The sequence below is a fragment of the Rhinatrema bivittatum genome, unplaced genomic scaffold (genome assembly GCF_901001135.1).
Source record: "Rhinatrema bivittatum unplaced genomic scaffold, aRhiBiv1.1, whole genome shotgun sequence".
NCBI lineage: Eukaryota > Metazoa > Chordata > Amphibia > Gymnophiona > Rhinatrematidae > Rhinatrema > Rhinatrema bivittatum.
In genome coordinates, this window is record NW_021820281.1 from 412,252 (window position 1) to 425,850 (window position 13,599).

The 13,599-nt window shown below is 46.7% G+C and overlaps 1 protein-coding gene across 1 annotated transcript; it reads left to right on the forward strand.

The window, feature by feature from the left end:
• The first annotated feature begins 8,902 nt into the window (after positions 1-8,902).
• On the forward strand, positions 8,903-12,068 carry LOC115081344 (killer cell lectin-like receptor subfamily F member 1). Its single transcript, XM_029585826.1, has 3 exons — positions 8,903-9,080; positions 9,672-9,781; positions 11,649-12,068. Exons 1-3 carry the CDS (start codon positions 8,952-8,954, stop codon positions 11,770-11,772), a joined length of 363 nt encoding a protein of 120 aa, XP_029441686.1. The 5' UTR covers positions 8,903-8,951; the 3' UTR covers positions 11,773-12,068.
• The last annotated feature ends 1,531 nt before the right edge of the window (positions 12,069-13,599 follow it).

Genomic DNA, 13,599 nt, shown 5'->3' on the forward strand with positions numbered 1-13,599 from the left:
CCTGGTCCTACATGTATTGTATGAAACACAAAACACACTCAGAGCACTGAGCATAGCCTGAGGCACTACCTATATGATGACAGGCTTACATTTGAGAGAGAGACACACAGGATGATCTAATTACTAGAGATGTGAATCGTGTCCTCGATCGTCTTAACGATCGATTTTGGCTGGGAGGGGGAGGGAATCGTATTGTTGCCGTTTGTGTGTGTAAAGTATCGTGATAATCGTTAAAATCGTGAGCCGGCACACTAAAACCCCCTAAAACCCACCCCCGACCCTTTAAATTAAATCCCCCACCCAAATGCCTTAAATTACCTGGGAGTCCTCCGTAGAGGCGGTCCGTGGCTAAATCGGGGGAAGGGGGAGAGCACGAAAACCGGCACACTAAATCGTGAGGTCTTCAGCCGGCGCCATTTTTCAAAATGGCCGCCGCAAAATGGCGGCGGCCATAGACCAAAACGATTCGACGCAAGAGGTCGTTCCGGACCCCCGCTGGACTTTTGGCAAGTCTTGTGGGGGTCAGGAGGCCCCCCCAAGCTGGCCAAAAGTTCCTGGGGGTCCAGCGGGGGTCAAGGAGCGATTTCCTGCCGCAAATCGTTTTCCGTATGGAAAATGGCGCCGGCAGGAGATCGACTGCAGGAGGTCGTTCAGCGAGGTCTGGAACCCTCGCTGAACAACCTCCTGCAGTCGATCTCCTGCCGGCACCATTTTCCGTACGGAAAACGATTCGCGGCAGGAAATCGCTCCTTGACCCCCGCTGGACCCCCAGGAACTTTTGGCCAGCTTGGGGGGGCCTCCTGACCCCCACAAGACTTGCCAAAAGTCCAGCGGGGGTCCGGAACGACCTCTTGCGTCGAATCGTTTTGGTCTATGGCCGCCGCCATTTTGCGGCGGCCATTTTGAAAAATGGCGCCGGCTGAAGACCTCACGATTTAGTGTGCCGGTTTTCGTGCTCTCCCCCTTCCCCCGATTTAGCCACAGACCGCCGCTACGGAGGACTCCCAGGTAATTTAAGGCATTTGGGGGGGGGTTCGGGAGGGTGGGGGATTTAATTTAAAGGGTCGGGGGTGGGTTTTAGGGGGTTTTAGTGTGCCAGTTTTCCTGCCCTCCCCCTTCCCCCGATTTACGATTTTTTGACGATAAATCGGGGGAATTGGTATTGTATCGTGGCCCTAACGATTTTTGACGATTTAAAATATATCGGACGATATTTTAAATCGTCAAAAACGATTCACATCCCTACTAATTACCCCCCTGTCTAACAAAAGTTAAAACCATGAAGAATCAATACACAAGAAGGCAGATATTAACTTGAAGGAAAAGAGATTTCCTCTCTTATCTCATCCCTTTGTCCCTTGATTATATCACTGAACTTTCCCAGACTGTTAAAAGGGGCATTCATGTCACACAGGTCTCTCATTCTCACCTCCCACATCACACAGGTCCCCCTCTCTCTCTCTCCCTCTCCTCATGCTTCTCACAGGTCTCTCTCACTTTCTTCCTCACATCACACAGGTCCCTCTCGCTCTCACATTTTATTTATTTATTTATTTGTGTATTTATTTATTTAAAGTCTTTTTTATACCGTCGCTAAGTTATATACTATCGCAACGGTTTAAAAGTAGGCATATAAGTAAGTTTGGAGTAAGCATACTATAGAACATTCTAACAGGTGCCATTAAGTTTCGGTTACATTAAATCATAAAAATACATACAAATGTTTAGTGATGTAGGTTCTGGCCAGGTGCACCTAGAAGGTACTTTTATAAGTAAAAAAAAATCACATTTACTGTGTTATATTATTACATTCATTGTGTACTCAATATTTTAAAAATATTGTAATGCACATTTATGAGAATAGTGCTGTGTGCCGGTGCTCTTCTGTTTATTCTAGTGTATTTTCTATTCTCTGGTCTCTTTATAAAAGGCTTGTTTAAAAAGTCATGTCTTTAGACTTTTCTTGAATGTTTTGGGGTCTCTCTGTAATCTGATCTCCAAAGGCATTGTGTTCCAGAGTGTGGGTCCTGCTAAACACAATGCCCTGTCTCTTACCTGTGTTAGTCTCGCTATCTTGACTGAGGGAATGGTTAAGAGAGCTTTATTTGCTGAACGAAGGTTCCTGTGTGGTACATGTACCTGTAGTGCAGTGTTTAGCCAGTCTGCTTTTTCATCATGTATTAGTTTATGTATGGTGCATAGTGCTTTGTATTTTATTCTTTGTTCTATGGGTAACCAGTGAAGTTCGGCCAGAGTTTCAGTTATATGGTCTCTTCTTCTTTTTCAATTAGTATTCTTGCTGCTGAGTTTTGTAGAATTTGAAGTGGTCTTATTGTTGTATTTGGGAGTCCTAGAAAAAGTGCATTACAGTAATCGGTACTGGCGAAAACTAGTGCCTGATGTTACGGACCAGAGAGTGGACCCCCTGTTCTGAGGTAGAGTCAGCGCAGCCGAGAAGGGAGAATACCTTCGTCGGTCTCTACCGTCGGATGGCAGGGCCGGCTGAAGAGGTGGAGAAGATGGCTTCACCCTGGAAGCTCGTGATCCCCCCAGGAGGAGCCCGTAGGGACACGGCCGCTGGGACTTAGGAGACTACCTGAAGAAAGAAGATGGTCTGGACGCAGGCGCCTCCTGCAGGTCATGGAATCCAGACGGCTGGTGCCTCCAGCTGGTTGTAGGTAGTCCAAGTAGAGAAGTCGAAGAAAATCCAAAGCCAGTCCAGGGGTCGGAGTCCAGAGAGCGGTCCAAAGCCGGTCCAGGGGTCGGAGTCCAGAGAGCGGTCCAAAGCCAATCCAAGGGTCGGAATCCAGAAGAGTCAATCCAGCGAGGAGGGAAGACCAGAAGCGGGACGAAGAACCAGGATACCAGGAACACAGGAACAGGAACCAAGCAAAGCCTCAATACCAAGGCAAGGTCTGGTTCTCAGACCTTGCCTTAAATGCAGGAGCCAGGAGGTGGAGTCCCAGGAGGAACCATGACAATATCCGGTCATGGCTCCTTTAAATCTTGCTTCAGCCGCGCGCGCGGCTCCTAGAGGGCTGAGGGGGAGGAGTCAGACCGCTGAGAAGCAGGCGGCCGTGCGGAGCCACAGCAGCCCCCGCGAACACCCGAACAGGCCCTTCCTGTACTGCGGGAGCCTCCAGCGCTCCCGGTGAGTACCGCTAATGTGACCGCCGACCTGACTCTGGTTGCGGCCTGCCGCGGCCGGCGGCCATGACGCCCGGTCACGGGGTGCCACGGCCGGGGTTCTTAACATCTGAAGCACTGTTCTGAAATCTGCAGGAGTTAGTAACAGTTTGTTTTCTGAGGATCATGAGTTTAGCATAGTCTTCTTTTACTTTTAGCAATATGTGTTGTTTTAGATTAATTTCTGGGTCCATTATTATTCCAAGGTTCCTTACTTTTTCCGCTAGTTCTATTTTCTGGTTGTTCTTGAGTATAATTGGGGTTTGAATGATTTTGATATTTTTTCTTTCTAAGTGTAGAAATTACATTTTTTTCAATATTGATGACTAGTTCCATTTGGTTTAATAGTTGCTTTATGATGTCTAGGTACAAGTTAGCTAGGTTTCATGTTTTTTCTATTGTGTCGTCGATTGGTAGAATTAATTGAATATTATCTGCATAGATGTAATGTATGATTCCTAATCCTGCTAGTAGATGGCATAATGGAAGCATGTATATGTTAAAAAGGGTTGCAGATAAGGCTGATCCCTGCGGTACACCTGTTTCAAGATTGAATTTGTCTGATGGGGAGACAAAATGGCCGCCGATGAGTGAGCAGCAAAAAACTGAGCTCCGTGGCTGTTTTGTTTTCTCTTCGCTTTATAATTTCCTAATATAGATTCCATTGGCCGGCCCCTGTAACATGGTAGTAGCACTGGATGGCCGGCGCCATTTTTAAAGATGGTACCGGCCATCCAGTGCTCCTACCATGTGACAGGGGCCGGCCATTGGCACAGATACCCTGTCACATGGTAAGGGCAAAGGGCCATCGGCGCCATTTTTATTAGCGCAGCCGATGGCCTGAGAGTGGGAGATCGCTCCCCGCACCCCCACTGGACCACCAGGTAATTTTAAAATGGGTTTTTTTTTTGGGGGGGGGGGGTTCGGGAAGCAAAGGGGTCATTTTTAAAGGGTCGGGTGGGTTTTTTGTTATCAGCTCGGGCGCAGCCGATAAACAAAAAACCAATTGTGCCGGACTATAAAAATTGTAAGTTCTGAATCGGAACCGGAACCGAACTGATTCCGGTTCCGATTCACATCTCTAGTGCTTAGGCATTCCATGAAGGCGAAAGATGTGTTTGATGAAGAGTTTTGCTAACTCCACAGCAGAGGGTAATCCTGGTAAGGCTACAAAATGTGCCATTTTGGAGAAGCGATCAACTGTGACCCATATGGTATTGTTCCCATTAGAGAGTGGTAAGTCCACCACAAAGTCAGATGCTATATGCGTCCAAGGTTCATCTGGCGATGGTAGGGGTTGTAACAGGTCCCAAGGACATCCAGCAGGTGGCTTTTGCTTGGCATAGACAGTGCAGGAACTCACATAAGCTTGTACATCTTTCTTCATGGTAGGCCATCAGTAATACCATTGTAACATGGCCAAGGTACGACTCTGTCCAGGGTGGCCGGCTAGGCGAGAATCATGCGCCCACTTCAACAGTTTTTTTCCTTTGATTTCTAGCCACAACCATCTTCCCAGCAGGTACAACATGGGTGGCTGCAACAACCACCTTCTCAAGATCAATAATATGACGAGGTTCGTCAGGTACATCCTGAGGTGGGAAGGATCATAACAGGGCATCATCCTGAGTCTTCTTACCTCCTGGATGGTATTTCAAAAGGAAATCAAATCTGTTAAAGAACAGTGACCATCTTGCTTGGCGGTGATTGAGTCATTGTGCATGTCTGAGGTACTCCAAGTTCTTGTGATCGGTGTACATGACTATTTGATGTTGTGTACCTTCCAGCCTAGGACGCCATTCCTCAAAGGCCAGTTTAATTGTGAGTAATTCTTTGTCTCCGATTCCGTAATTTCTTTCTGCAGGCAAGAACCGCCTTGAAAAGAAGGAGCAGGGATGGAGCACATTGGATTCATTGTACTGACTCAAAACCACTCCCATACCGACGTCCGATGCATCAACCTCGACGATGAATGGGTGATGCATATCTGGATGGCGGAGGCATGGCTTTTTTTTTAAAAGCCTCTTTAAGGGTCAGGAAGGCTGATATGGCTTCAGGAGACCATTTGGCAGGGTTGGCTCCTTTCCTGGTCATAGCAGTGAGAGGGACCTTCAATGCTGAATAGTTCTTGATGAAAGAACGGTAGTAGTTCGTGAACCCAAGAAGTGACGCAATGCCTTCAGGCCTGTAGGTTGGGGCCAATCTAGGATGCTTTCTAATTTCTTGGGATCCATCTGATACCCGTTTATTGAAACAATGTATCCCAGGAAGGGTACAGACTCCTTGTGAAACTCGCACTTCTCGAGTTTAGCGTACAAGCGAAATTCTCGTAGGCGTCTTAAAACCTTCTTGACATCCTCTTGGTGTTTTTGAAAGTCCTGGGAGAATATCAAGATGTCATCAAGATACACTACTACACATTTGTATAGTAAGTCCCGTAAGATTTTGTTCATCATATTTTGAAAGACTGCAGGTGTGTTACTTAATCCGAAGGGCATGACGAGATATTCGAAGTGTCCATCGCGGGTGTTAAAGGCTGTCTTCCATTCGTCTCCTTCATGAAAATGCAGCAAGTTGCAAGCTCCTTTGAGATCCAGTTTAGAAAATATCTTGTCTCCCTGGAGTCTGTCAAATAATTCAGAAATTAAAGGCAGAGGATACCGGTCCTTGATGGTGATTTAATTCAGACCCCTATAGTCGATGCAGGGACACAAGGTGCCATCTTTTTTTCCTACAAAAAAGAATCCTGCGCCAGCCGGGGATTTGGAGGGTCTGATGAATCCTTTTTGAAGGTTCTCCTGTATGTACGCAGACATAGCCTTGGTCTCAGTTACTGAAAGAAAGTAGGGTCTTCCTTTTGCAGGCTCTGTATTGGGTTTCAGGTTTATAGCACAGTCAAAGACTCTGTGAGGTGGAAGTACATCTGCAGCTTGTTTAGAGAAGACATCTTGGAAGGAGGCGTATTGTGGAGGTAGGCCTGGTAATGATGGTGTAGTGAGCATGCATATTAACAGTGAAACTTCAGTGAGACACTGACCATGACAGCCAGGTCCCCACCGGGATAATTCCAGCATTTCCCAGTTAAACTGTGGCATATGGTCTTGTAGCCAGGGCAATCCAAGCACCACTAGATGTATGGCCTTTTCCAATATGAGGAAGGAGATGTTCTCAGAGTGTAAAGCTCCAGTGTGCAGGCAAACGGCCTATGTAGTCAATGAAACTTCTCCTGAAAGTGGTTCCCCATGAATTGAAGATAACAGCAATGGTTTAGCTATTGGTGTAGTAGGAATCCATAGATGTTCTACTAAGCGTTGTAAGATGAAATTTTCTCCGGCACCGGAGTCTATGAGAGCAAGGGTCTGAAACTCAAGACCTCCATAGATCAGTGAGACTGGTAGAGATAATGGAGGAGAAGTAGTGGTGAGGCCTAGGAGAAGTCCTCCAGCAGGTCCTAGTCTGTCATTTTCCCGTACAGATGGGACAAGTTTGGACGGTGTGGCCTGCTTTACCACAGTACATGCATAACCCCATGCATTTGCAGAATCGTCTCTCTTTAGAAGTTAAATGACTTCGTCATAATTGCGTAGACTCATCTTCTTCTAAGGGGCAGATGGAAGGCTTGAGGCAATTGGCTCGGGTTTAGGATGGTTAGCTCCCAGGACAGGCTTCTGAGAACTCTTAGCCTCTTGAGTCCGGTCTCGAATATGGTGGTCAATTCTCCCGGCCAGTTCCATGAGAGACTCAAGGGTATCAGGCAGAGTGCGAACCATCAGTTTGTCCTTTAAACGAGAGTTGAGACCCTCCATGAAGATAGCACGTAGACATCCTGTGTCCCAGAGTAGTTCGGATGCTAAAGTCTTGAATTTGATCACATAGTCTGTGAGCAGCTTGTTACTTTGCTGGAGGTTGAGCAGAGCAGATCCACTGACGGTTAGTTGAGCTGGGTCATCAAAGATAGATTTGAAAAGTTTTAGAAATCCTGATAAGTTATTCAGGGTAGGATCTTCACGTCCCATAGCAGTGAAGCCCAAGCCAAGGATCTTCCTTCAAGTAAAGATATGATGTAAGTGGTTTTGGAAGCTTCTGTGGGAAAGAGAGTAGGTTGCAATGAGAAATGCATACTGCATTTGTTGACAAATGCTCTACACATCCGTGTTTCGCCGGGGAGGCGTGGATAATAGTATGGTGGTCTTGATAATCACCACCAGAGACAGCAATTCTTTCACAGGAGTTGCTGAGGTATTCATTTGTGCATGTAACTGATTGAAGGCAGCAGTCAGACTTTCCAGAGACTGTTGTTGCTCAGAGATCCGCTGGGCTAGACCAGGAATGGCCTGCAAGGCTGCTAGCTGAGCCGAGTCCATGGAGTTAGCAATCTGTTGTGTTAGTGGCATATTGTGGACTCTTGGTCGAAGTGGTGATCACTCCTCCCATGGGGAGGGTCCCCGTGGGGAACCACTATGATAGGCTAGACTCAGTAGTGAACGGACACTGAGGAAGGAAAGCTTTATTATACTGCTGTTGATGAAAATGAAACTTGCCCAAGGAAAGGACAAGGCTGTGAACGAGTGAAATCCCAGTAGAACTCCAGATAGTCTCTGTAGTTGGTGATCTCACCCAGAAGTAGCAAAGGTCCGGTAGTGTTTCACAGTGCGGGATAACACGTAAACCTGCAGGGCTGTATGCAGAGAGCTGGAGCGTAGTGGTAACAGACAGTGTTGATGTATTCCTGGTAGAAATGAGGAAGAAGGACCCGAGGTTCAAGGTGCAGGATACCCTGAGCAGGATAGGCCCTCGTGGAGCGAGTACATAGGAGCCAGGTGAGTTTGAGAAAGAAAGCAGACAGGACCCCCTGAGGAGCGGGTGTCCTTAAGGATAGCTTTCTCCAGAGAGGTAGAGAAGCGAGAGGCTCCCCGAGGAGCAGGTACCCAGAGCTTCAGTAGGAGCGAGTGACCCCAGAGGGTGATAGGAATCCAAGCGAGCAGCTTAGAAGTGGTCAGAGTAGCATAACTGAAGTCCTTGCTTGTATGGAGTGGAGCGGTGGTTTAAATACCCGGAGATACTGATGTCATGTGGTGGGGCCGCCCTCGAGGTTCCCACCATGACGTGGTTAAGAGTGTGATCTGCGTGCTCGCGCACACCCTGGAGGCCTCAGGAAGAAGCATGGCGAATGGGGACACCAATGCTGGCTCGGAGACACCAAGGAGTTTGGCAGTCAGCATTGAGGTAGCCATCTTCCCAAAGGAGGAGGAGAAATGCAAAAGAGAGTTGAGGCAGAGCGGTCACAGCCGTCTGCGACCGATAGACGCAACAATATGATTACCTGCCTTTGTGTCTATATTGTACTATTCTCACTGCCCAGGAAAAGCTGATTCCAGGACCTCAAGCATCATCAATTCTAAGAGTAAAATGATTACATTTTGGGTGCTCATCTTTCAACAGATCCTGCAGCACACATACACACATAGCCAGCCACTCACAGACACACAGTCATGTATACGTTTTCAGCCCCCACAAAGACATGCATGCACATGCACTCACTGCTCCTACCATAGGGTGTCCTGCCTCCCACCCCTAACTTTAAATCAGCCCCAGCTGAGAAAGCTTGGTCTGCCCAGACTCTCTCTGTCTTATCCCTCCATATCCCACTGCACCGTTTTACTGATTTTCTGGACTAACAGACTGTTTAAAATGTCCTTACAGTACTCACAGCACCCCTGTGTCCTTGTCTTCCTGGAAGTGGATCTGGTGCTCAGCCCTGCCCCATGAACTGGCTCTGGCACAAGGGAAAGTGCTATTACATCTCTAGAGTCTTTGGGAGCTGGAGCAGGAGCCGTGAGGACTGTGCAGAGAGGGACTCTCAGCTCCTGGTGATACAGGACCAGGAAGAGAAGGTGAGGATCCATGCGTACGGCATAAACGTTACTCAGGGATACAGCAAAGATCTCACAGAGTCCTGAGCACTGCAAGGGGACAGGGAGTGAAGGAGAAGCAGGAAAGAGTAGAGCGGTCAGGGTTACACTTGCAAGAAAGCAAAACTCCTGCCCAGCAAATGTATTCTACAGATTCAGAGATTTGTTTAATGCAAACCCGGTGCGATCTCTTGGGTCCCACTGGGCTCTTCCTCCAGGAGTGAAGAGCAAATCAGAGGCAGGGTCCAGTGGGACTGGGTAATGCCTTAAATAAATCTTCTTCTGTACCTGACTTATATTAATTTCCCCATAAAATAGATTTGGGAACCTAAATTTCCTCCTCTGCCATCTTCACTTCTCTGCACACATGAGGTGGTTCATCCAATGCATGGGAGTTGCAGAGGATATTTTGGGTTATCAAATAAATATAAATATTAACCGAGCTGGAATGTTACTTTTCTTGGGGCAGGGGTGCATTGAACATGTCTCGTCTCTCTGGGATTTTCCTTGCTTGGGGCTTCTGATTCTGCTTTGCTGAGCTGTACAAATGGTTTCTGCTCTGTGTTTGTACAGGATTTCATACACCGTCAGGCAGGTGACAGGTCTCACTGGATCGGACTTCACATCTCGTCACCAGGGAGGTCCTGGGTCTGGGTGGACGGCTCCCCCATCAGTGAAAGGCTGTAAGTGGCTCCCCAGGATGTTTTCAGTCTCAGTTTCAGTTACAATGGCTCTGGTTTTCCTCTGACTTCAGGGATCCCCTAAAGCACATAAAACACCAGAGGGGATCACCCAATCAGATCGCTCGGATGCATGAGGCAACTCCCCCATCTGCAGACCTCATATAACATCAGGGGGGGCAGCAGAAGGAGGGGTCTATTCTACACCCGGGCAGAGGGGAACATTTCATCTCCCCGCATTTTCAGTCTAAAAAAAGTCAATCACTTATTATTAAGCACTGCCAAAGGTAGCGCTGATGGGCTCTTTATAAGTTAATATCATTGTTTTAAAGGTGTTTGTTTCATATGTAGGGACTTTCGTTTTCAGTTGTTATTTTATTTTGCCTAGGATTTTCATTGTTATAACAAAAAAAATGACTTTGTTATGATACAGGAAAAAATTCAATGGCGAAGTCATTTTTCCACTGATTTTATTTTTGTCATCGCATTAAACTTCCCAGGTAAAACAAAATAAAAACTGAACAGGAAGGTCCCTATTCATACAACATAGGTTTGTGTGGTTCGCCATAGCTTATTTTTCAAGCAAACACTTGCACGCTGGCCCTCTTATATGATAAGAGACTGAACTTCTATGGGCCGTCCTGCAGATGGGAACCCTTGTTCCCAGTTATGCGTAGGCTAAGCTTGACTCTTCCGCAGCCTCTCTGAGTTTAAGGACGTTTACCTTAGGGAAGGCCTCAGTCTCTTTGGGGTAAATTTTCACAAAGCTGCATCATTTTATAAAGAGTCTCCCATGGGAAACGTTATCAAACCCCTTCTGAAAGTCTAAATACACTGAATAGATCAGCTCATCGTTCCTCGAGTGCTCGTTTATACCCTCAAAGCTTTCTAACAGGCTGTAAGCAGCATCTCCCTTTGCTAACTCCTTGCTGGCTCTCCCCATTAAGCCAGGTTTATAGGAGCAGTAAGATTACCTGGGTCACCCCTGAGGCCCTTTTTAAAAGCTGGCGTTTTATTTGCCACCCTCCAGGCCTCAGGTGCACAGGCAGAATTCAATGATAGGTTTGGAGAAAATTATTTTTCACTCTGGAATTTGTTGCCAGGGGATGTGGTTAGTGCAGTTAGTGTAGCTCGGTTTAAAAAAGGTTTGGATAATTTCTTACTTTACTCCAATACAGCAAGGGGTTTTGTGCATAAACAATGTTTGTGTCTAACCCTGCATCCATGGAAATCTCATGCTAATAAAGGCATTAGGTGCAGAGGCTCAGGTGCGCCGGCTTTAACTCAGGCTCTTATTGCATCAACCCCAGAGTGAATGAGGGCAGATAAAGACCAAAATATCCCATCCAGTCTGCCCAGAAAAAGGTTCAGGGCTGTAACTGCAGCCCCACACCTGTTACCCTCTCTCCTTCTGTCTTAGGCTTTTGGAATTTTCTATCCACTTCTATTTCCATCTATTTAATTATTTTGTTCTATATTCTGCAAACTCCAATCCTATCCTTCAACTCAGATCACAATGAAGAATGTATAACTGCAATAAAACATGTAAAACAAAAAAGCCGTGAATACTGTGAGGAAATTAATAAATATAGAGTTAAAAAAGAGAATACAATAACGTAACTGTGAAAATATGCCAGAAAAATAAAATCAGGAGAAAGCCTGAGTGAGTAAAAGCCTTCAGATCATTTCCTAAACTTCAGCTAATCCTGCTCCTCTGGCACATCCTCCTTCCCCAGGCCTCCTGCTCTGCTTTCTCACTCTCCCTGCAGCTCCTACCTCATATTGACCTTTCATAAGGTCCGGCTGCCACTTTCTGCGTTTGCATCCTCTGTGCTGACTCCCTGTCCCGTCTCTCTCCTTCCTTTCTCAGGGTCTCTGTATTGGGGTCTATGGGACAGGACCGGTGCGTGGTAATGGGTGACGGCAGGTTTTATTCTGACTCCTGCAGCAGTCTTTTTGAATGGATTTGCCAGAAAGAAGCTGGAAAGGAGTAAAGAGCCCCAGAGCTGCTCGTGGCCTGTGAGGGGAAGCCACAGAAAAGGAAGCCACGGATCATTTCAACCACGAGAGCCAGACAGTAATGACCCCTTCCTTATTACAGATGCCTCCCGTGGACTCTAAGAGAAAGGAAACATATTTTAAAGATGAATTACTGGAGCTCCTGTGCTGGGAGAGACTTCCCCTGTCTTCAGAGCTTTTGTAAAACTCACTTAGCTTTTGTTTTCCTCGTTTTGGCTTTTTCTTTTTGTCTTGTTTTAGGATTTTCTTTGTTTTGTCTTTAGCGAGTGCTATTTTACAGTAGCACTAAAAAATAATAAAATAATAATAATAATGCCTCTAATTCCAATTTGAAAAAAAAAGAGAGAAAAGCCCGCTGTGCTTGCCACCATCTCCGCTGACCACCCTTCGGCCATTCCTGGTCTTCAAAGACAGAAGGAGCCATCCCCAGTTACCCCTGACCATTACTACCACAAAAATGGCACCAGCTGGCCCCTCCATTACCTTATCGCTTCCTTGCTGCAGAATTTGCAGTCAGAGCATCACAGAAACCAAGAGATCCTTCTAGCAGCCTGCCATCCCCTCCTGCCCCCTTCATCAGGCTGCTGCATCCTCCTCTCCTTCCACAAAACTCTCCACCCCCTCCACTTCATGCACCATCTTCCCATGAGAAAGCAAACGATCGCCGGCCGTGCAGGGCGCACAGGGGGTGTGGTGGTGCACAGGGGGTGGTGGGAAGGTGCACAGGGGGGTTGGAGAGGTGCACAGGAGGTGATGGGGAGGTTACAGGGGCTGGTGGGAAGGTTAAAGGGGGTGGTGGAGAGATGCTCAGGGGGTAGGGAGGTACACAGGGGGTGTGGGAGGGTAGAAAGTGGGAGGGGCAGGGTAAATGGTGCCTTGTGGAAAAACTGAAACTGGCGACCTCTTCCCCCTCCCCTGCAAAAACTATAAATAGCTCTGATTTATTTGTTTCAATATCATCATAACAAATAAGAAATATTCAGTACCTGAGTAATCAACAAATTAACTTCCCATCGACAGCAGAAAACATTCACTCAGAAAGCCTGCATCTGGGGAACATAACGTATGAGGGACAATGGCAAGAGGAAAATTAAACCCTCCCTCCTACATGCGGAGACTTAAGATTGTGTCAGTGGGTAATGATTTCATAGAGGGAACCCCAAATCTTCAGAATCCTCTCGTCTGCCTTTTTAGGTTTGGTATCCAATAGGGATGTGAATCGTTTTTCAACAATTAAAATTATTGTCCGATAATTTTAAAATCGTCTTAAATCATTAAAGAACACGATACAATAGGAATTCTAACGATTTATCATTAAAAAATCGTTAATCGGGTTAGTCCGCACTAACTGTGAGTTAGTGCGTACTAACCGGGAGTTAGTGCGCACTAACAGAAAATGATACAAATTGACACTTTTCAGGTCAATAAATATGTATTCCTATTGGCTGGCTGCCCTCTTATTTATTGATGTTACCTAGGTTCCCACTGAGGTGATGGTTGGGGGGATGGGAAATGGAAACGGTTGGTAGCTTGACAAAAAAAGTAATGTGATCAGTCAATGTGACTAGAACTTGTGCCTATCCCTGATACTGGGAGTGTTGTGATCTTCCTGCACACAGTTCCCTAACCCTGATACCGGGAGTGTTGTGATCTTCCTGCACGCAGTGCCCTAACCCTGATACCAGGGGTGTTGTGATCTTCCTGCACGCAGTGCCCTATCCCTGATACCGGGGGTGTTGTGATCTTCCTGCACTGAGCAGGGATACGGCACTGCATGCAGGAAGATCACAGCACTCCCGGTA

Coding starts and splice junctions, on each gene's coding strand:
- LOC115081344 (XM_029585826.1), top strand. CDS start 8,952: ATGAACTGGCTCTGGCACAAGGGAAAGTGCTATTACATCTCTAGAGTC. Junction 9,081..9,671: donor TACAGGACCAGGAAGAGAAG/GTGAGGATCCAT, acceptor GTGTTTGTACAG/GATTTCATACACCGTCAGGC. Junction 9,782..11,648: donor TCCCCCATCAGTGAAAGGCT/GTAAGTGGCTCC, acceptor TTCCTTTCTCAG/GGTCTCTGTATTGGGGTCTA.